The 20,741-nt window shown below is 60.3% G+C and overlaps 1 protein-coding gene across 7 annotated transcripts in view; it reads left to right on the plus strand.

The window, feature by feature from the left end:
* Positions 1–20,741, plus strand: part of PLCG1 (phospholipase C gamma 1) — a 34,551-nt gene that overhangs the window by 10,425 nt on the left and 3,385 nt on the right. For 5 of the 7 annotated variants that reach the window (XM_021078388.1, XM_021078389.1, XM_021078393.1 and 2 more), the window contains exons 2-27: positions 9,115–9,267; positions 9,353–9,446; positions 9,572–9,619; positions 11,673–11,757; positions 11,852–11,935; positions 12,163–12,197; positions 12,405–12,477; positions 12,577–12,678; positions 12,868–12,986; positions 13,068–13,153; positions 13,225–13,345; positions 13,996–14,164; positions 14,530–14,652; positions 14,732–14,833; positions 14,913–15,100; positions 15,305–15,505; positions 15,576–15,695; positions 15,786–15,966; positions 16,806–16,883; positions 17,624–17,727; positions 17,842–17,938; positions 18,147–18,216; positions 18,670–18,827; positions 20,027–20,123; positions 20,213–20,437; positions 20,515–20,663. In XM_021078388.1, coding sequence (XP_020934047.1) covers positions 9,115–9,267; positions 9,353–9,446; positions 9,572–9,619; positions 11,673–11,757; positions 11,852–11,935; positions 12,163–12,197; positions 12,405–12,477; positions 12,577–12,678; positions 12,868–12,986; positions 13,068–13,153; positions 13,225–13,345; positions 13,996–14,164; positions 14,530–14,652; positions 14,732–14,833; positions 14,913–15,100; positions 15,305–15,505; positions 15,576–15,695; positions 15,786–15,966; positions 16,806–16,883; positions 17,624–17,727; positions 17,842–17,938; positions 18,147–18,216; positions 18,670–18,827; positions 20,027–20,123; positions 20,213–20,437; positions 20,515–20,663 — 3,062 coding nt within the window. Of the gene's footprint in view, positions 1–8,074; positions 9,268–9,352; positions 9,447–9,571; positions 9,620–11,672; positions 11,758–11,851; positions 12,198–12,404; positions 12,478–12,576; positions 12,679–12,867; positions 12,987–13,067; positions 13,154–13,224; positions 13,346–13,995; positions 14,165–14,529; positions 14,653–14,731; positions 14,834–14,912; positions 15,101–15,304; positions 15,506–15,575; positions 15,696–15,785; positions 15,967–16,805; positions 16,884–17,623; positions 17,728–17,841; positions 17,939–18,146; positions 18,217–18,669; positions 18,828–20,026; positions 20,124–20,212; positions 20,438–20,514; positions 20,664–20,741 lie in introns of all 7 variants that reach the window. The other 2 variants (XM_021078391.1, XM_021078394.1) reach the window with 2 other exon arrangements.

Genomic DNA, 20,741 nt, shown 5'->3' on the forward strand with positions numbered 1-20,741 from the left:
AGCATGTTTGGTTTTGAGGGGTTGACTTTGAGGTGAGCAGGGGGAGACAGCAAGTAGGAATTTGTATTGAAGGGTCTGGAGCTTAGAGTTGGGGACTAGGCTAGAGCTATGTTTGTGAATTGTCTGCGGTTGGTAGTACAGCTGTGGGCACGGATGGCACTGACTGGGGAGCAGGTGGAGCATCGGGAGAGGAGAGGACGTTGGCCTGGGCATCAACAAAGGTCCAAGTGTAGAGGGGCTAGCCCTGGAGCCCAAGAAGAACCAGGAAACCAGGAGAGGTTGTGGGAAGTCAAGGACAGCTTCCGGCAGGAGAGAAGGTGTAGTCAACGTGCGGGTGGCCCTGAGGGTCAGGAGAGAGGAGGCTGGAGAAGTGACTTGTGCTCAGTACTCTGGCTCCCCAGGCAGCCTGACTGGGGAGCATTTCATTGGGCCTTTCGAGATCCTGGACACCCCGGGACTCGGCCCTCCTGGGCCCCCAGCCTCCCCTCTGTAGCCAGTACATCTAGAAAGAACTCGGGCAGCACCGGCCTGCGGGCGAGCAGAGGTCAGTGTGCAAAGGACTGCCCGGAGAGTCCTCTGGGCTCAGGCAGAGAGGCTGGGGCCAGCCCCTCGTCCTCGCTGCCACTGTTCCCTCGGGTGTTGACGGCTGGCAGAGGCCCCCCTTCCCGCCCCCTCATCCATCCGAACCCCCTTTCCCCCAAACAGCCACACTGCAGCATCGATGCCTTGGCCTCCGTGATCCCCTCTGGTGGACCTGAGTCGAGCGGCCCCCCAGACCTGCCGCCTGCAGACAGGGTGGTCCGTGGCTTCCCGAGGCCAGCTGCTCACTTTCTCTGGCTCTCAGAGCCACAGACACCTCCCTGTTGTTCCACTCTTTGCAGGACCTTGTGTTTATCTGCTTCCCCATCTGTTTCCTCCACGGGCAGGGGCTTTCTCAGGGGCAGGAACTCCAAAGCCTTATTGATCTCTGTTTACCCAGGACCCACCCCGGGGCCCGACGTGGAGTGGACAGATGCCTAGTACACGTTTAATCAGTGATGGCATAAAAGAGTAAGCCCAGCAGACAGCTGCCCATCTCTCTCCCAGCTTTGAGTCCCCTGGGCGGGGCCCCCTTGCCCTTCCTTCCTTTGAGGCCAGGGCATGCTGTTCCCACCTCTGAAATGGGTGGGATTAGTCTTACATCCTAGGAAAGAGGGCCGCCTGCCTGGACAGTGTGAAGGCTTGCTGGGGCTGCCCTGCTCTTTCTTTGCAAACCCGATGTCAGGGGTGGCTGCCCCTGTGGGACCACTGCAGAGGGCCCCAGTTGTACCATGAACCACCACCAATCACACTGAGACCCTTTGGAGCCTCCATTTCCTCATTGCTCCAAAGAGGAGTTTCACCTTGAATCTGAACTCCAGATGATTCATGAACTGGCAAGGATCCTTTACAGCTGTGACCTGAAGCAGTTAGGATGTAGGGGTGCAGGGTCCTGTGTGGGAGGATCCCACAGATCCCCATCCAGCTGTCTGATTGGCATTTTCCTGTTTATCAAGGTGGGAGAGGGGCCAGCTGCTCTTCAGGTGTTTGGGAAACAGTGATGGATGAGCCCCAGCTGGATCAAGTGCTGAGCTCTGCCCTGGGTGTGCGGCCAGGGTTTCCCTGTTGCATCCTGGGAAGGGGTTTGGTCCTCTGTGCGCTGCTGGTCTGGTTTGAAGATGCTGCTGCACAAGAGTGGGAAGGAGATAAGCCCCAGCCTCACCTTCTCTTTGCTGCTTGAACCTGTGACCCTGGGTTTCTGAGCCTGGATCCTCGTCCTTTGTAAATGGGAGGTTGAGAGCTACCACCCCTCAGCTCTCACCTTCCTCCCTGGGAGCTGCTCCTGACTTTCAGTTGGAAAGTGGAGCAGGGCGGGGGTAGGGGAGGGAGTTTCACGCCTTCCAGTCCTGGGCAATAGGCCACCTGCATGGAAATTGCTGGCCATCCCAGGCCCTGCTGCATCAGGTTTCTTTCCCACCTGTGCCTCAGTTCTGTCTTGTTTCCTCTCTGGCCCCCACCATACTTCTCCTTTGGAGCTGTGAACCTGTGTGTTCCTTCAAAGCTGTATGTTCTCAGCTGGTCCAGGCTCCCTGGGATGCAGAGCGGAGCTCCCTGTGTAGGGCAGCAGAGGTGCACAGCCAGGAATCAACTGATTGCCACTGCTTCCTTTTGTGGCTTCCTATCTCCATCTCAGCATCCTCTGGGGGGGACAGCTCAGCCCTACTTGTGTTACCTTGGGTCCTGGGTGTGGAGTTTCTTTAGAAAGTGGTGCAGGAGGTGGCTGAGTTGAGGAGTGGGGGCTGGAAATGGCCCATCTGTGTGGCCCAAACTGTGTGTAGAGAAGCTGTTATTGAGAGAGCATTTTGGGGAAGATCTGTTCAAGTCTCCCCACCTCTGGGACCGCTCTTTTGCATCTTCTGGGCATGTTGCTCAGGGAGCTCTGCCTCTTCTCATTTGTTTTCTCCAAAGGGTCATTAGCTTCCAGTGGTTCCCACTGGTTGCAAGAACCTTTGTGCAGGAACTTACCAGTAGTCTCAGATTGCCCTGGTCCCCAGGGGCCACGTCATCCCCAACTGTGCCTGGTCCTTCTTTCTTCTGTCCATTTGGTCACGTCACTGACCACTGCATTTGCATATTGGTGGTTATTCCTTAGCTTTTATTGTCCCACTGCACCACCTTCATCCAGGAAGTCATCCCTGGTACCATCTTTGAGCATTATCTATGGCCTCTTAGATAATTAGCTCTGGAATCTAACTCTCATGAATTTGTTCCTGCTTTAAGCACTCTGTAAGCATTCTCAGGCCTCCCCAGGGATCTGGGTTTGGGGAGTGGAAAGTAGAGGCAGACAGGCCAGTGGACCTGACACCAGGAGGCACTAGACAGTGTGTCCAGAGTTGGAGAGCACCAAGTGTGCCACTGGCACGGGCCTGATGGAGATGTAAGTGAGAAGGTGGGCCTGGCACATGCAGGGGCTCAGAGGTAGGAGCCGGGAGCTGATGCGGGGCTGGGGTCTATGGGTCTCATGGCCTTGATTAGACTTGGACCCTTTTGAAGAGGGCTGGGCGTCCATATCCCAGAGGGGGGACAATAAAAGCCCCAGGGGGAGGGACCTGTCTAGGTAGTACTCACTTACTTTTTTCAAGCTCTCTAGATTTTTTTATTTTTTATTTTATTTTATTTTTTGTTTTTTCTAGGGCCGCACCTGTGGCATATGGAGGTTCCCAGGCTAGGGGTTCAGTTGGAGGTGTTGCCACTGGCCTATGCCAGAGCCATAGCAACTCGGGATCCAAGCCGCGTTTGCGACCTACACCACAGCTCACGGCAACGCCGGATCCTTAACCCACTGAGCGAGGCCAGGGATCGAACCTGCAACCTCATGGTTCCTAGTCAGATTTGTTAACCACTGCGCCACGACGGGAACTCCTCTCTATGTTTTTTGAAAACTTTCATATTCATTATGAGTTACCATTTTTTTAAGGTGTTAAAATGTATTTACAGGCATTTTTATACTGTTAATTTCTATTGCAGTTTCCAACAATTATCTTATGCACTTTTTAAAGAGGAAATTCTCCTAAGGGTAATATTTCAATGAACATTTGTTTTCATGTCCAGAAATTTGTGATATGTACCATTTCCCCTTTTTTTTTTTTTTTTTTTTTTTTTTTGTGGTGGTGCTGGTGGTTTCCTTGGTCGTATCTTCATCATATGAGGGTTTAAATTTCAGTATGTCCTCTTGTCCCTTTCTAGCACAATCACTTTCCTGGCTCTTATCTCCTTGACACCTTGCCATAGGCCAGTGAAGGAGGTGCCAGGTGCAGTGATCCCATTTTGCAGATGAGGGAGGTGCAGAGGTGGGGCTGTGCCTCCTGCCCACCCTGCCAGTGATTTTGCTGCGCACTTTCTCCTGGCCTGATGCATGGAGGAGCCAATAGCTTTGGGAGACTTCTGTGTAGAACTGTTTGGCAGGTGGCTGCATTGAGGGCAGGGGATCCTAGGACACAGATTCCTGACTGAGAAGCTCCGGTCTGATTTAAGGTTGTGGGTTTCCCTACCACGACCTGCCATACTCAGGGCAGGCTTGGCTGGCTCTCGGGGGCCAGGCTCAGTAAGGAACCCTGAAAAAGGGTCAGTGCTTCCCCCCTTGCCCCCCATTTTCTCTTCCCTGGGGTTCCTGTTGTCCTGGGGCTCTGCCTGGTGCACAGGAATGCCGCGCCTGTGCACAGCCCCGCAGTGGTCGTCCCCAGGCCCTGAGCAGGAGAAGGGCCCGCTGTCTGAGAGGGGTGGGGAGCAGGATTCTGAGACAGGAAGCAGCCCTACCTCCAGAGGAGCCTGGTGCAGACAGGCCCTATGGTCACTGTCCTCTGCCCCTTCCTAGGCTCCAGGCTGGCTGCCGTTGAGCTTGTCCCCTTCACAGCACCGTCTCCTCGCCCCACCTAGTAGTAGGCTGGGTGCCGTGGCAGGGGACGGGGCCTGCTGTGCTAGCAGAGAGGCGAAGCTGGCTCTGAGAGCAGCAGTACCTTCAGTTCTGTGGTTCAGGTGAGGAAACTGAGGCTCCTAAAGAAAGTGACTGGATTGTCCTGAAGGCAGTTGCTCTCCAGGCCTGGGTCTGCTGACCTAGGTTCCCCGCTCTAATCTCTGTGGCCTCAGGCAAGGGAGTCTATCCCTGGGCCTGGAGGAGGGAAGCAAGGGTCTTTGGTTTTGCAAATTCAGCCTGTGGCCCTCTGCCTCATTGCTTAGAGCTGGCCCCTGTGCCAGGCAGTGAGCAAGTTTCCCTCTGCGTAAAAACCAGAACAAAGCCAGTCTGAGGTTGGGGCTGTCAGTACAGGTCAAGGCTGCCTCTCTTGGGGATATCTGTGTATAGTTCTCTGTCTGCGTGTGAAGGGTTTATGGGAGGCCTCCTTCCCACTGAAGCCCTCACTTTATCCACAAGCTAGGTTGAGAGGAGAGAGACTTGCTCGAGGCCAGAGCTGTATGCTTGGAAACAGGATTTGAAACTTTGTGATTTTGGATCTACCAGTGTCCTGTTCTGGTACCAGTGTATGCGAGGTGGGGGTGCAGGGCCTGCGAGTGTCAGCAGATGTGTGGGTGGGGTACTGTGGGTGCAGCAGGCCCGGTGCTGAGGCTCAGGCAGCAGCCTCTGGCTTAGAGCAAGTCCATGTGCACTGAGGTGAAGTCAGAGGCCCCACGGGCCCCTCCTTCCCCAGTGCCCCATCCCTGCGGCACCCCTTTTGGAGCTGGGGAAACGGCTGCTTGGGTTCTTTTCCTTGGGCTGAGGCTGCCGTGGGCGAGTTCTACCTCGCCCGGGTTTGGGCTTGCCTACAGCCAAGCCCTGGCAGTGGCCACAGTCATCTCCCCTGCTGCTGGCTCAGATGGGCCCTGGGTCGATGGCACTAGGCACACAGCAGGGGCTTCAGCCTTCCCTAGAACCGCCAGCTCCCGGCAGGACCCTTATGCAGCCCTGTGAGGTAGGAGGAAGCCCCATTTTACAGTTGGGAAACAGGCTGAAGGAGCATGAGGCTGCCCAGGACCACGGAGCTAAAACTTAAGATCTGTGTAGTTCTCCTCTGCCAGGCCTGGGCAGCCTTCAGGAAGGGGTGGTCAGGGCAGACTTCCTGGAGGAGGGGGAGGAGACAGCCTGGCATGTGAGGCCAGTCCCTGGCCCAGGTGGTCCCTCACTAGCCCAGAGCCTCTGGAGAAGGGCTGGTCTGTCCGCTTCTTCCCAAGAGTCTGTGTGCCCCTCACCGCCCAGGCAGCTCGTCTTATCCCTGTCCACCCTGGCCTTGCTTGGTGTGGTGATGTCCACGCCACTCCTGAAGCCAGGGAGCCTCTGCGTGGGCCTCGGGGACCTGGTCCTTGGAGGGATAAGCTCTCCCTGGCTTCGGGTGGGCTGAGCTGGCTGGGGTGTGCCAGTGGAACCCAGGCCCTCTCGGGCTTGGGTGAGCGTGGCGCTGGGCCTTTGTCATAAACGAAGCCCTATTCACTTGGGCTGCACATCAGGTGGGCCCCTGGCTGTGGGATCCTGCCTGTGTCCTCAGAGCTCCCTGTGCCCCCATCTCAGGCCTAGCCAGGACTTCCCAGGACCTCCCAGTACTGCTGGCTTTTCTTCTTCCTGTGTCCCTTGAATGTTGTCCGTGGCTCTGCATGGGAATGACTGCTAGGTCATGGGTCTCCAGCTTCTCTAAGCTCTAAGTTCTCCCCTCCCCAAGCTCCCAGGTCCAATGAGGGTCTTTCTTCCTGACCTTCCTGTCCCGCTGCAGGTCCGACCCAGACTATACTGGGGGGTAGGGGGCTCCACTCCCCAAAACTAGGGCCGAGGCCATGCCTGTCCCAGGGAGTCTTCTCCCCTTGATGGCAGTCCCTGGGCGACCCATCCTGGCTCTCAGAAGAGGACGCTGCTGTATTTATTCTGGGAGGTAGGAGGGTTGAGGGGAGGTGGGAGGTTGTACAGGATGCGGCTTTTAAGAACCTGGTAGAGCCTGTCACCCCGGTGTCGTGTTGTTTAGGCCCTGCTGTTGGCTTGATGGACTTGGAGGTATCAGGGCCAGGCTGGCATCTCCAGTGAGGTGAAGTGCAAGGGGGCCTGGTGTGGCCAGCAGGAGCCTGGGAGACATGGGCGCCTGGCCCAGAGCTGCTCTCTGCCTACCTGGCCCCTGTCTTGGGTGGGGGCCTCATTTGCCTCCAGACTAGTCCCGGTGGAAATTACTCAAGAGCACAGGGCAGGAGACCACAGGGTCACCTAGGACCCGCTGGCAGTGTGTTTTGTGTGTGTGTGTGTGTGTGTGTGTGTGTGTGGCATCCACGCATGGAGTGGCTGCAGGTGGCTTGGCAGTGGGCTTCAGACTGACCCTGTAGCTGCCTGCCAGCTGGTAGCCGCGTCGTGGACTGGCAGGCAGCTGTGTAGAAGGGCCCAGGCTGTGGATCTCGCAGGCCATGTTGGCCCGTGTGCGTTGTGTGAGGTTGTATGACTGTGTGAGAGGTGTGGGAGGGGGCTGACAGCAGCTCTGCACCGGAAAAGCATGCTGGTTTCTGTTTCAAAGGGCAGGGTTTGTGGTTATTCTGCAGTTTCTGATCTGGGCATTTCCCCTGTTCGACTCCTCCTTCCATCCTTGGGAAGGAACCCTGTCTTCTTGGCTGGGTCTTTGTGACCCAGTCTCCCCCCTCCCCCTCTGTTTCTGCCTGAGCATAACTCCTCATTTTGAAAACTCGACTCCCATTTTGCTACCCCTCCCCCTGCTGGTGTGTCTGCTTTTTTTCTTTGTTTGTTCAGTCATTCAGCAAGCACTGGACCACCCCGCCTGGCCTGGGGGAGATGAAGAACTAACATACTGAGATGTCAAGGGTGTGATTAGGCAGGAGGGAGATTCCAAGTTGGGTCTTTGATGGCAGAGAATGGAGCCTGGGAGGCAGACAATTTCCCACTGGGGACCAGAGCAAAATGGGGGACAGGAAAGACAGCTCTACTTGCTCTTGGTCCAGCTTAGTTTGGATGGAGCAGAGACAACAGGAGGGCAGAAGCGGCAGTGAATCTCTGAGACCCATCATAAAAGGGCTCGGAGGCCAGAGAAGGAGCATCCTCGGGAGGGATCAGAACAATGTCTTAGATTCAGAGGCTCAGGGAGGATGGCTGGTGGGAACTGGCGGGCAGGACAGCTGGCAGGAAAGCAGGGGCTTTCAGCTGGAGGACCAGGCCTGAGGGGCTGCTGAGGGCACAGGAGCAGGGCCCAGGTCGAACTGGTGATGTTTTGGCCAGGGCCCTGGGCTGTTGGACCTGGGATAGGTGGCGCACAGCTGTGGCAGGAAGAGGGCCTAGGGACTGGGCTCCTTAGGACATTCCAGCCAGGGTGGTAGGCACTTGGGCCTGGGAGGGCTCTGGGGATGGAGACGAGCCAGGCGGCACATGGGCACTGCTCCTGGCTGCACATCTTCCAGGCCAGTCTGAGTTGAGAGCCTTTGAAGAGGCTCAAGAGCCAAAAGGGAGCTCACAGTCATTTCTGGTGGCTAAGCCAGGCCTCTCCTTGTTGATCTCCCTAAATCTCTTTATCTGGCCTCTGTGCAGGGTCGCAGCCACCACCAGGGGACAGTGTGAGTGTGCAGCCAGGGCCCTCTCCACGCCTGGGGTCACAACCTGCACGTCTGCTCAGACTGCCCGTGTGGACCGAAGACTGATGGGGGAGTAGAGGGGGAGTGCCACCTGCTGGGTTGGGCACTCTGGGAGGTCAGGGCTTAGAGCTGAGCAGCGCCTCACGGTGGAAGCAGTGGGGTCAGAGCGGTTGCCACTCTGCTGAGGCCACGTAGCTAAGTAAGGTGCAGTGGACTGGATTCTGGTCCCAGCCAGCCCACCCCTAGGGCCCAGGCAGGTCTCTTCTGCCGTTCTGCCTTCTAGAGAAATTCCGTCACGCCCTTTGTTCTAGAGATGGCAAAACCGATGGAGAGAAGTTAAATGAGTCACTCGGTGTCATCTCTGAGTTGGTGCCTCCCCAGGCTGGTCATCTGCCGCTCTGGCCCGGGTGCCTCCCCAGGCTGTGTTGTGTGAGCTGGGCCCCAGAAGGCCAGGGTGGGAGCCGTCCAAGGGCAGCTGCTGCTCTTGCTGAGACCCGCTCAGGGGTGTCTCGAGGGTGGCTCTCAGGCTGCACGGTTCTCTTGGCCCAATCCCGTCTTCCTCCTGTGCAACCTGAGACCCAGCCCTACCCTTGAACTTAACCATTCGGTTTGCTTACTTTTGTGTCGAGAACTGGTCCTCACACAATGGCCTTGGGTCCCCATTTCTCTTTCTTGAGTCCAGCTCTCATCCAGGTCAGAGTGACCCTCCTATATTGTCACCAAGGGAAGGTTCCTGGGCTGGAGCTTCCTGTTCCCCCAGACAGCTTTTCGCCTAGACCCCTCAGCTCTCTGCAGAACTCTGCCCTTAGCCTCAGCCCAGCTTTCCTCCACCGCTCAGTGGGACTGAGTGGTCTTGGGTCTGCCCCCTGGGAGTGTCTCTCCTTGTGGTCCCTCCCTGAGGGGACTGTGGGATTGAGTGGGGAGACAGGCTGCCCTCATTTCAGTGCTGACCCTGGCAGCCCCAGCCCGGCCTTGGCCTCTTCCCTGCCTTCCTAGTTGACATTCGCGAAATCAAGGAGATCCGCCCAGGGAAGACCTCCCGGGACTTTGATCGATACCAAGAGGATCCTGCTTTTCGACCAGACCAGTCACACTGCTTTGTCATCCTGTATGGAATGGAATTCCGCCTGAAGACCCTGAGTCTGCAGGGTGGGTGCCCAGGGGCTGGAGGAGGGAGGGCGCTCAAGGGGAATGGCCCCCGGCCCAGGCTCAACTCCCCGCCCTCTGCTCACAGCTACCTCTGAGGACGAAGTGAACATGTGGATCAAGGGCTTGACTTGGCTGATGGAGGACACGCTGCAGGCGGCCACGCCTCTGCAGATTGAGAGGTAAGAACCAGCCCAACAGGGTTAGGGCTCTAGGGAGCAGGCAGGGACTCAGGCCTCTGTGCCCAGGGCATGCCTGCTGGTCTCCTCCCGAGCCTGGGCCTCGCTTCAGCCTTCTCTTCCTCCAGGTGGCTGCGGAAGCAGTTCTACTCAGTGGACCGGAATCGTGAGGATCGGTAGGTTCTGCGCTCTGGCTCTCGCCCAGTGGGGTGGTTTGGGGCGGCCAGGAGAGTCGCCCAGCCTCCAGGCATTGCCGGGAGAACCGGAGGACCTGCCTCAGCACGGCCAGGGGTGGGCAGGTGGTCTGGCACAAGCAGCTTCTTGCGGAAAGCTCTGATGGCCTTGGTGCAAGCTGGCGGCAGAGGCCAGGGCTCACTGCAGGTGGGAGACAGGCCGTGCAGAGCTGGCTCTGAGGGTCCTGGTGGGGTGGGGCTTCCAGGAAGCTCACAGCTTTGAGACTGTGGTGTGGCAGCCAGAGGGGCTGAGAAGAAGTGGGGGACAAAAACCAGGTGACAGGACTGCTGACAGTTGCTGGGAGAAAGATGGACAGCACAGAGGGTGTTGGAGAGAGGCGTGATATGACCTGAGTTCAGTCGCACGGGGGCAGGGCGGGGTGGAGAGCCCAGCCAGGAAGCACCTCTAACACTCTGGGTGAAGAGGCCTGGCTCGGGGTTGGGGTTAGGAAGTGGTTCAGTTGGGGCTGGGCAACACTTTGAAGACAGAGCCCAGTAGGATTTCCTAACAGACTGGTTTGGGGCTGTGAGAGGTGGCCAGTGAAAGATGGCAGTGAGCTTTCTGGCTTGAGCATCTGGAAAGATGGAGCTGCCATGACTGAGGTGGGGAAGGCTGTGGGGGGAGCACCTTGGGGTGTGCGAGCACCTTGGTGTCGTGCCCTTAGCTGCTCGAATGGAGATGCTGAGCTGGTGGCTGGGTAGCATGAGTTCAGGGGAGAACTTGGGGCTGGAGATGTTACCTGGGGAACATGTAGGCAGTGTATTTCAGAAGGCCCGAGGCTGGAGTTCCTGGGGATAAGCCTAGCCAGAAAAGGGGAAGAGGGTGACTGATCCCAGGCCCAGGCGGCTCCAGCACTGGGGATTGGGGAGGTGAGGGGCTCGCCTATGGAAGCAGCCCCTGGAGAGGTGAGAGGAAGACCAGAGGGTATAGAGCTTTGGAGGCCCCGGGACTGGGAGTGGTCAGCTATGCCAGGCCTTGTCACGGCCGGGGGGGAGGACTGAGAGGTGCCCCTTGGACCTGACAGTACAGAGGTCATTGGTGATCTTGTGGCAGGCAGTGGAGGAGTGGGGCGGGGGGGACTCGGGGAATGAAAGGAGCCTGGGCAGCTACTTTAAGGCGCTGCAATGAAGAGGAGCAGAGAAAGGGCAGTAGCTGGCGAAGGAGGCAGGGCAGGCAGGTGTTTCAGGGGGAGTGATGACAACCTGCTTGTCGTGCTGATGGCAAGGAGTCCACAGGAGGATAGCCTGGTGACGCAGCAGGTTTCCCAGCCTGCCCAGTGAGGCCCCCTCCCCACTGGCCCACCTCCTAGGTGACGGGTTGGGCGAGTGCTTGCTGAACAGCGCTGGCCGATAGGACCCCTCTGTCAGGGGCATTGGGTGCTGTCTGCCAGGCCCTTGATTTCGAAGACGAGGGGTGCCAGCCACCACCTCGTAGGAGAGAAGATCCCCCCTTCCCCATCTTTCTCATCCAGCTGCCAGGCCCAGAAGTGTGTTCTGCCCCATCCTGGGGCAGAGTTCCCATAAGGTAGGTTTCTTCCCTGTCAGGCCTAGGGAGCTTCCCCCATGGCCAGTAGCGGATTTGGCTGAGGATAACCCTCCTCCTCCTCCCCAGGAAGTCCCCAGTTCCTAGGCCCCCCAACCCGGGCACTGAGCTGCTGGCTCTCACAGGGCATTCCGCAGGGCTCCAGAGGGCCCTGGAGGGACTGCCTCCCTCCATCCCTGGGGGAGGGGAGGGGCCTGCAGATGGGCTCCCCTCCCCTGGCCACCCCTCTGTGCCAATCATAGGCTTCCTTTGCTCAGATGAGGAAACTGAGGCCCAGAGGAAGGAAGGGACTTCCGCTGATCACTACAGTTCTGAGCCAGCCTCACTGCCAGGACTCCAGATCCTAGAATAGTGTTGTTTACCTGTTCAGCCCCAGGTGGGTTCAGCCCACAGGTCAGAGGTCATGAGGGGGTAGTGAGGCCCCTGTCGATGTCCCCCTTTCCCTGTCCTCAGTATATCAGCCAAGGATCTGAAGAACATGCTGTCCCAGGTCAACTACCGGGTCCCCAACATGCGCTTCCTCCGAGAGCGGCTGACGGTAAGGGCCTGCGGGCCGGATGCAGGCGGGTGGGGAGGTGGGCAGTGCCGCCCCCCTGACCCGGGCCTGATTGGAAGTCCCGCTCTGCCTCCAGGAGCTGGAGCAGCGCAGCAGCGACATCACCTACGGACAGTTTGCACAACTGTACCGCAGCCTCATGTACAGCGCCCAGAAGACGGTGCTTGAGCCACCTGTCCCGAGCGCCCCACCCTGCCCTCCCACCCCAGCCCCACTTGTCTCAGCCCTGCTGCCCTGCTGCCCTGCTTGGGGGTGTTGGGGAGCTGTTTGTCCAGCTTTTGTCCTCAGGAGGCCTGCCTGTCCGATGCCCCAGCCTTTCTTCCCGAGAGCCCCTTCCCCACATGGCCTCCTGGGGCTTTTGCGCTGACCCGGTTCTTTCTCCTGCAGATGGACCTCCCCTTCCTGGAAGCCAGTACCCTAAGGTTGGGTTTGAAGTGGGGAGGTGGGGTTCTCCCAGGGCTCCATTGTCCCTCCCCTGGTTGATTCCTAATGCAGGTGGGAGGCAGGGGGTGGTGGCTGAGCCCTGCTGGACCGTTCTGGGCAGCTGTGCGCTCCCTCCAAGGGGCCCCTCGTCGTCTGTGGCCCACACTAGCCAGCTGTCTGCCAAGCGCTTGTCTTCTTTCCTGCAGGGCAGGGGAGCGGCCAGAGCTCTGCCGGGTGTCCCTTCCTGAGTTCCAGCAGTTCCTCCTCGAGTACCAGGGGGTACGGCTGGGCTGGGGTTGAGCCAGGGTGCTGGCTGAGGGGGCTGGGCACACCGCTGGCTGGAGGCCTCTCACGTGCCCTGACCTCCCTCCCCATCAGGAGCTGTGGGCTGTCGACCGGCTCCAGGTGCAGGAGTTCATGCTCAGCTTCCTCCGAGACCCCTTGCGAGAGATAGAGGAGACTTACTTCTTCCTGGACGAGGTGAGCCCTGCCTCTCACTCCCTGTCGCAGAATCAGGGAGCCGGTGGGCTGACCGGAGCCCCGCTGGGGCCTTCCCACTGTCCACTGTGCCCTCACCTGGACTGAGCACCCTCTCCTGCACCACCCTGTGCCGTGGCCCAGGGCAGGGGCTCATCATCTTCTCTCCTCTCCACATTTGTTTCTGGGCAGTTTGTCACCTTCCTGTTCTCCAAGGAGAACAGCGTGTGGAACTCGCAGCTGGATGCCGTGTGCCCAGACACCATGAACAACCCCCTTTCCCACTACTGGATCTCCTCCTCTCACAACACGTGAGTGGCCCGCTTGACCCCCTTGGCCTGACCTCAGGAGCTGGGGCTCGCCTGACCGCCCTGCCCCGCTTCCCTGTCCAGGTACCTGACCGGGGACCAGTTCTCCAGCGAGTCCTCCCTGGAAGCCTACGCCCGCTGCCTGCGGATGGGCTGCCGCTGCATTGAGTGTGCGTGGGGGCCGGCCTTGGGGGGGAAAGGGGAGGCCTGCCCGCGTGACTGTGGTCGCCTTGCTCCTCAGTGGACTGCTGGGACGGCCCAGACGGGATGCCGGTCATTTACCATGGACACACTCTGACCACCAAGATCAAGTTCTCAGACGTCCTGCACACCATCAAGGAGCACGCCTTTGTGGCCTCAGAGTGAGTGGGGTGGCTCAGCTCCAGCTCTCTCCTGGCCGCACCCCACCTTCCACCTCCTGCTGCCTGGCCTGCCAGAGCTGTGCTTCCTGCATCCTTAGCCCACCCTCTGCTTGAGGCCTTCTCCTCAGCCTGTGGTGCACAGTCAAGCTCTTCTCATCATCAAAATTACTTCCTTAGCCCTGGGCCCTGGGCCATTGTCCTGCCCACTGCTTTCCCCTCCCAACCCAGAGAATTGCCTGTGCTCCCTGTGTCTCGCTCTGCAGTTCCTGTTAGTCCTCCCAACCTGTAGTCATGGGGCTCTCCCACCTCACTGAGGGGGTCACCAGCCCCCCCACCCCCCATGGCTAATTTGGAGGCTGCTTGTCACCTCTCCTGACCTTGGGTGTGGGATGTTTCTCTTTGCTGCTGGGACAGCCTCCGTGGTTGGACCAACTCTGGGGACGCCTGTTGGCCACAGTCCCAGCCTTTGGTTTCTGCTGCACCCATAGTGCCTCTGTGAACCCTCCCCTCCTCCTGCGGTGGCAGGGCCCGCCTCTTCTCTGGGGTGGCTCTCTGGGGAAAGGACCTCAGCCCCTAGGCTCCCAGCTCGTCTCTTGGTGAGGACGTGAGCCTTGACGCTGCAGAATGGCAGGGTCTGTATCACGCACTAGGTACCCGGTCATCCTGTCCATCGAGGACCACTGCAGCATTGCCCAGCAGAGGAACATGGCCCAGTATTTCAAGAAGGTGCTCGGGGACACGCTCCTCACCAAGCCCGTGGACATCGCGGCCGACGGGCTCCCCTCACCCAATCAGCTCAAGAGGAAGATCCTCATCAAGGTAGGGCTGGCGTTCCTGTCGTGGCGCAGTGGTAATGAACCCACCTAGGATCCATGAGGATGCGGGTTCAATCCCTGGCCTCGATCAGTGGGTTAAGGATCCCGTGTTGCAGTGAGCTGTGGTGTAGGTTGCAGACACAACCTACTGTTGTTGTGGCTGTGGTGTAGGCCGGCATCTGCAGCCCCATTTGGACCCCTAGCCTGGGCACCTCCATATGCCATGAGTGTGGCCCTAAAATAGCAAAAAAAAAAAAAGGTAGGGCTGTGTGGGTCCCACCTCTGCTCCGGTGTCAGTCTGGGCCTGGGTGAGGGGGTGGGGCTCTGGGACCCAGGCTGGCATGCCATGTCCCGGCCTGTCCCCTGCAGCACAAGAAGCTGGCTGAGGGCAGTGCGTATGAGGAGGTGCCTACGTCTGTGATGTACTCTGAGAACGACATCAGCAACTCCATCAAGAACGGCATCCTCTACCTGGAGGACCCTGTGAACCACGTGAGGGCTGGGCCGGGCTGGGCCGGGGGCAGGGTGGCGAGAGGGCTGTCTCCACAGGCCTGGCTCCCCTCTCTTCCAGGAGTGGTATCCCCACTACTTTGTTCTGACCAGCAGCAAGATCTACTACTCAGAGGAGACCAGCAGTGACCAGGGCAACGAGGATGAGGAGGAGCCCAAGGAGGTGAGGGACTGGCCCAGGGCCGGGGGCTGGGCTGGGGTCAGGGTCATGGAGTGTCTCTGCCAGCGCCCTCCCCCTGCAGGCGAGCAGCAGCACAGAGCTGCATTCCAATGAGAAGTGGTTCCACGGGAAGCTCGGGGCGGGGCGGGACGGCCGGCACATCGCCGAGCGCCTGCTCACAGAGTACTGCATCGAGACCGGAGCCCCGGACGGCTCCTTCCTCGTGCGCGAGAGTGAGACCTTCGTGGGTGACTACACCCTCTCCTTCTGGTAAGCCTCCCTGCGCCTGCACATGTGGAGAGGGCGCCCCTGGGACAGCCACCCTGCAGCGTGGCACAGGTGCCCGTGGGCGCACAGGCTTCCTCAACGTGAAGACCCTGTGGGGCTCGCCTTTCTCCCCGAGACGGGGCGCCTCGCAGCGAGTGGAGGGTGGTCGGGCCGGCCTGCTGCTCACTGCCTCCCTGTCCCCCTCAGGCGGAACGGGAAAGTCCAGCACTGCCGGATCCACTCCCGGCAGGACGCTGGGACCCCCAAGTTCTTCCTGACAGACAACCTCGTCTTCGACTCACTCTACGACCTCATCACACACTACCAGCAGGTGCCCCTGCGCTGCAACGAGTTTGAGATGCGCCTCTCTGAGCCGGTCCCGCAGACCAACGCCCACGAGAGCAAAGAGTGAGGGCGGGGCCGGGGCGGGGCCGGGAGTGGGTGGGGGCGGGGCCAGGGCTGACTCCGGCGTCCACAGGTGGTACCACGCGAGCCTGACCAGAGCGCAGGCCGAGCACATGCTGATGCGCGTGCCCCGGGACGGGGCCTTCCTGGTGCGGAAACGCAATGAGCCCAACTCCTACGCCATCTCCTTCCGGTGAGGGGGCGCCCTGGGACCCCGGGGGTGGTGCCAGCACGCCTGGTCCCAGCTGTCCTGACCCTGTGTGACTGCTGTGTCTCTGTCAAGGGCTGAGGGCAAGATCAAGCATTGCCGTGTCCAGCAGGAGGGCCAGACTGTGATGCTGGGCAACTCGGAGTTTGACAGCCTCGTGGATCTTGTCAGCTACTATGAGAAGCACCCGCTGTACCGCAAGATGAAGCTGCGCTATCCCATCAACGAGGAGGCATTGGAGAAGATCGGCACAGCTGTGAGGACCTGGTGGCTGGGGGCAGTGGCGGGGGGGGGGTGCCTGGCAGGCCGCGGAGAGACCTGTGTGGTCCTCCAGAAATTCTCAGGCTTGCTGCCGGGCAGGGTGCACCTAAGGGTCCTTGGGTGATTGGATGGATGCAGTGGAGAGGCCCAGGGCATTTCAGCAGCTTGTGGGAGGGCTAGCTCGCCCAGCTGGGGGCACACAGGGTGCCAGGAGGTGTCCAGGAGGGAGTGGTCTCTGGGTGGTGTCCACAGGACAGGCATGAGTTAGGAGTGAAGAGGTGGAGACAGGCATTCAGTTAGAGTGTCCACAGTGGGCCGGGTAGGGAGGTCTTCACACTCTCACAGGGAGAGCCCAGGCCGGGGAGCACAGGCTCCACGCAGAGATGTGGTCGAGGCGGGCAGAGCCCCAGTGGAAGACCACTGAGGAAAGAAGGCAGGGTCGTGGCCACGGGGAGAAGGCAGGCGTCCAGAGTGGGAGGTATGTCCACTGGAGACTCTGGTCCGAGTGGGCCCAGGTGGCCAACAAGGCCACGGAGAGGGCTGCCGCCCGCTGGGGCTGGGAGGTGAGAGGTGTGTGCTGGGAGCACTTGGGGTGGCGGTGGGGGTCCTGGCGCCTGCATGGCTATGCCGTGCGCCTCGCCTGCAGGGCAGGTCTTCAGGAGCTGGGCTGTGGGCTGGGCAGTGAGGTGAGAATGTGGAAAGAGGGGCTGAGGCGTGAGGTTGGGGCAGCCCAGTGGACCAGGTGTCAGCGGTGGGGGCGGACTCGACGGGTCTCGTGAGGAAGCCAGCTTTCCTCGCTGGGTGTTAATGTCCTCTGTCCTGTCCTGTTTCCAGGAGCCTGACTACGGGGCCCTGTATGAGGGCCGCAACCCTGGCTTCTACGTGGAGGCCAACCCTATGCCGACTTTCAAGGTACAGCCTAGTGCTCTGGGCACAGGAAGCTGGGGAGGGTCCCCAGCTGCTCGGGGATTGCATTTCTCTGCTCAGGGCCGCCTGTGGTCTTTGTGGAGAAGTGGTGTTTGTGGTTTTCCGAGGCCTGAGCGGTGGTGAGAGGTATGCGGTTGATGCGCAACCGCAGCTCTCCCAGGGCTGACCCCTCCCAGGCCTTGTCCCTGGGGGTCAGCCCTGACTCTTCCCGACTGCCCCTGGGGTGAGCCCCCTTTCCTCCTGGGCCGGCAGCAGGACAGGGTGGGGGCACGCTGGCCAGAAGACGTCATTTTTTGCCGCTCCGCCCCCACACCTCCAGGGGGGGGTCTGTCAGACAGGACCTTCCTCGCTTCGCCTTTTCTTCTGAGGGACGAGGAGCTGTGTTCTGCCCTCACCCCCTTTCCTCGGCAGCCCGGGAGCCTGCGGGAGTCTCTTGCCTACTTGGCAGAGGAGGAATGGCGGGGTCCCAGCCACACCCCAAGGTCCCCTGGTCTCAGGGGAGGCACTCAGCACCCACAGACGCTCCCTTCCCAGCCTCCCAGCCTGACGCCCGGGGCAGGGGCTTCAGGGTTCCACCCAGACCCCATGGAGCTTCCCGCAGGCCCAGGGCCAGGACTGCAACGAGGGCGGGTTTCCGGCAGTGACAGCCGAGCCCAGGCACACGCGTGTGCGCAGGTGGAGCAGGGAGGGCCTGTCCGCCGTGCTCAGCGCGCCTCTCCCCGCAGTGTGCCGTCAAAGCGCTCTTCGACTACAAGGCCCAGAGAGATGACGAGCTGACCTTCACCAAGAGCGCCATCATCCAGAACGTGGAGAAGCAGGAGGGAGGCTGGTGAGGTGGCCCCGGGTTGAGAGCCTTGGTGCTGGCGGGGGTCCTGGGTGCCCATGGGCCTGCGCGGGAGTTTGGGGTGGTGGCTGGGGGTCAGCACCTTTATGGCTTCCACAGGTGGCGGGGGGACTATGGTGGGAAGAAGCAGCTGTGGTTTCCGTCCAACTACGTGGAAGAGATGGTCAGCCCTGCGGCCCTGGAGCCCGAGAGGGAGGTGAGAGCAGAGCCGTGTGGGTGGGGCAGATCCCCGGCACACGTGGCATCGGGGTGCCTGTGCGCACAGCCCCCTCGTAGGTGGTCCCTTCAGGCCCCGTGGAGCCTTGGTCGCACGTACCCGTGTCAGGTGTGTGTTTCACACGCACAGACGCCCCTCCCACATGTGTACAGCAGACTGGCTGACTCTCTTGCTTTGCCTCCCACAGCACTTGGACGAGAACAGCCCCCTGGGGGACTTGCTGCGGGGGGTCTTGGATGTGCCAGCCTGTCAGATAGGTGAGCCCCCGGCTCGCTCTCTTGTGCACTGCCCCTTGGGGTCAGGCCCCTGGTGGCTCTCTTCCTGCCCTGAGGGAAAGGGACGAAGGCCAGACCCCCAGAGGCCGCTCTCATTCTGAGATCTCCCCATCCCTGGGTACCACCGCTCCCTCTGTCACCCCTGGCTGTGGCCCCTGCCTGCTCGTCCCTTGCAGGCACTGTGGATGACTGTCCCACCTGACGGCGGGTCCCGGGGTGGGACACAGGCTTGGAAGCAGGGTGGGGAGGGGCACAGCACGTGGTCAGGGTGGCAGGGACTTAGTGCTGGGATGCAGCCATTCTCGGTTGTGAAAGGGGCCTGGCAGACGGCACCCCCTCCCCATGGGGGGAGAGAATTCATTGGAGCCAGTGCCCGGGGTGTGGGGTGGGACCCAGGCACATGTGTCCTCAGCTCTGCTCTTCTCTCCCTCCCAGCCATCCGTCCTGAGGGCAAGAACAACAGGCTCTTCGTCTTCTCCATCAGCATGGCGTCGGTGGCACATTGGTCCTTGGATGTGGCTGCTGACTCACAGGAGGAGCTGCAGGACTGGGTGAAAAAGATCCGAGAGGTGGCCCAGACCGCGGATGCCAGGGTGAGAGCCTGCTGGTGGCCCTCAGACCACAGGAGCCTGGGGTGTGCAGCCCCTGCGCCAGGCTGGGAGCAGAGGAAACTCACGCCTGGTTGGCGGTGTGGCAGGCTGAGGATGTGTTGAGTTGGAGGCACCCATGGGACACTCAGGTGGCTCTGCTTAGCGGGCAGTTAGATGACAGGGGCAGAGGTGGAGGATGAATCTGGGCTGGAAGCCGGAGTGGGTGCCCAGGGCTTAGGGGCAACGTGGTGTGGGACAGGAACAGGGCGTGACGTTGGAGGACGTGGGTGTGGAGAACGAGGGGCTGGGAAGGGTGGGCCGGCGAGGCACAGGGTCTGATGTGTTGAGGGCTGCGGAGCAGAGCCTGAGAGCGCCCGTGGGATTTGGCAGCAGCCGTGTAGGCAGTGGCTGGGCGGGCATCACAGAGTGTGGGAGGCCAGGGCGCAGCCTCGGGAGCAGGGAGGCTCGTCCACTGAGCCTGGGGTTGAGGGGGAGGCGCCAGCCTGCGGGAGTGCCTGTTTGATGCCACCCCTGTCATTTGGGGTCGGGTGCTCGGACTACAGTACACACCTGGGGCTGCTTTGGGACAAGGACAGCTCAAGCTTGGCCAAGAGGGGTGGGTGCTAAGGATTTTGTCAAGAGCGGAGCCTGGAAGGAGGAAGTGGTTGCAGGGATGGATCCTGGGGTCTGGGAAGGAAGGAAGAGTCGGAGAATGAGTCCCCCCGTCTGGAAGGAAATGGGCCTTCCGGGGGCACTTAGGAGTGGGCTTCCCAAGCTGAAGTCTGGCTGTGGCCAGCAGGTGGTTGTGTTGAGTGAGGGGAACTGAGGGTGAGCTTCTGGGCCAGGAGAGGTGGAAGGAAGGTTCTTAGGACACAGAAGACCAAACCCGAGTCCCCAGTGAAGTCACAAGAAAACCAGGAGGCAACCTTTGTTCCTCAGAGAGGCTGGGTACTAAGTGGCCACAGAGCATGGCTGGGGGTACAGTCAGCCAGGACCCTGGGGTGTTACTGGAGCACAGGTGTGCCCTCTTAAGTCTGGCAGGGCATGTGTCCTCGGGGGGCAGGAAGAGAGGGGACAGTTCTGAGATGTGACTGAGGACAGGGAATGGGGTCTGGAAGGGGCAGGTGGGTGTGCCCAGGGCTCCCCTTTCCCGGGGGGTGGGGGGAGGTCTCCCGCCTGGCTCAGGGCCTGTGTGTCATCAGCTCACAGAGGGGAAGATGATGGAGCGGAGGAAGAAAATCGCCTTGGAGCTTTCTGAGCTCGTCGTCTACTGCCGGCCTGTTCCCTTCGATGAAGAGAGTAAGGCTCTGGCCCAGGTGGGGTGCGGGTGCAGCCCCAGCAGCACCTGGGAGGACGGGCCCCGTAAGCCCTCTCCCTCTTTGGCGCAGAGATCGGCACAGAACGCGCCTGCTACCGGGACATGTCGTCCTTCCCGGAAACCAAGGCTGAGAAGTATGTGAACAAGGCCAAAGGCAAGAAGTTCCTCCAGTACAACCGGCTGCAGCTGTCGCGCATCTACCCCAAGGGCCAGCGGCTGGACTCCTCCAATTATGACCCCTTGCCCATGTGGATCTGTGGCAGTCAGCTGGTGGCCCTCAACTTCCAGACCCCAGGTGAGGAGGTGGCCCGAGGGGTGGGGGCCCTGGGGGGCAGGTGGGCTGGAGTCCACCCTGTAACCCGACTCTTGCAGACAAGCCGATGCAGATGAACCAGGCTCTCTTCATGGCCGGCGGGCACTGCGGCTACGTGCTGCAGCCAAGCACCATGAGGGACGAGGCCTTCGACCCCTTCGACAAGAGCAGCCTCCGCGGGCTGGAGCCGTGCGCCATCTGTGTTGAGGTGAGCAGGGGACACTGCTGGGGTTCGTTCGTTTCAGGCCTCAAGGCTGGGGTGTGAGTTAATGAAGGAGGGGGCACT

This window comes from Sus scrofa, chromosome 17, assembly GCF_000003025.6.
Source record: "Sus scrofa isolate TJ Tabasco breed Duroc chromosome 17, Sscrofa11.1, whole genome shotgun sequence".
Classification (NCBI taxonomy): Eukaryota; Metazoa; Chordata; class Mammalia; order Artiodactyla; family Suidae; genus Sus; species Sus scrofa.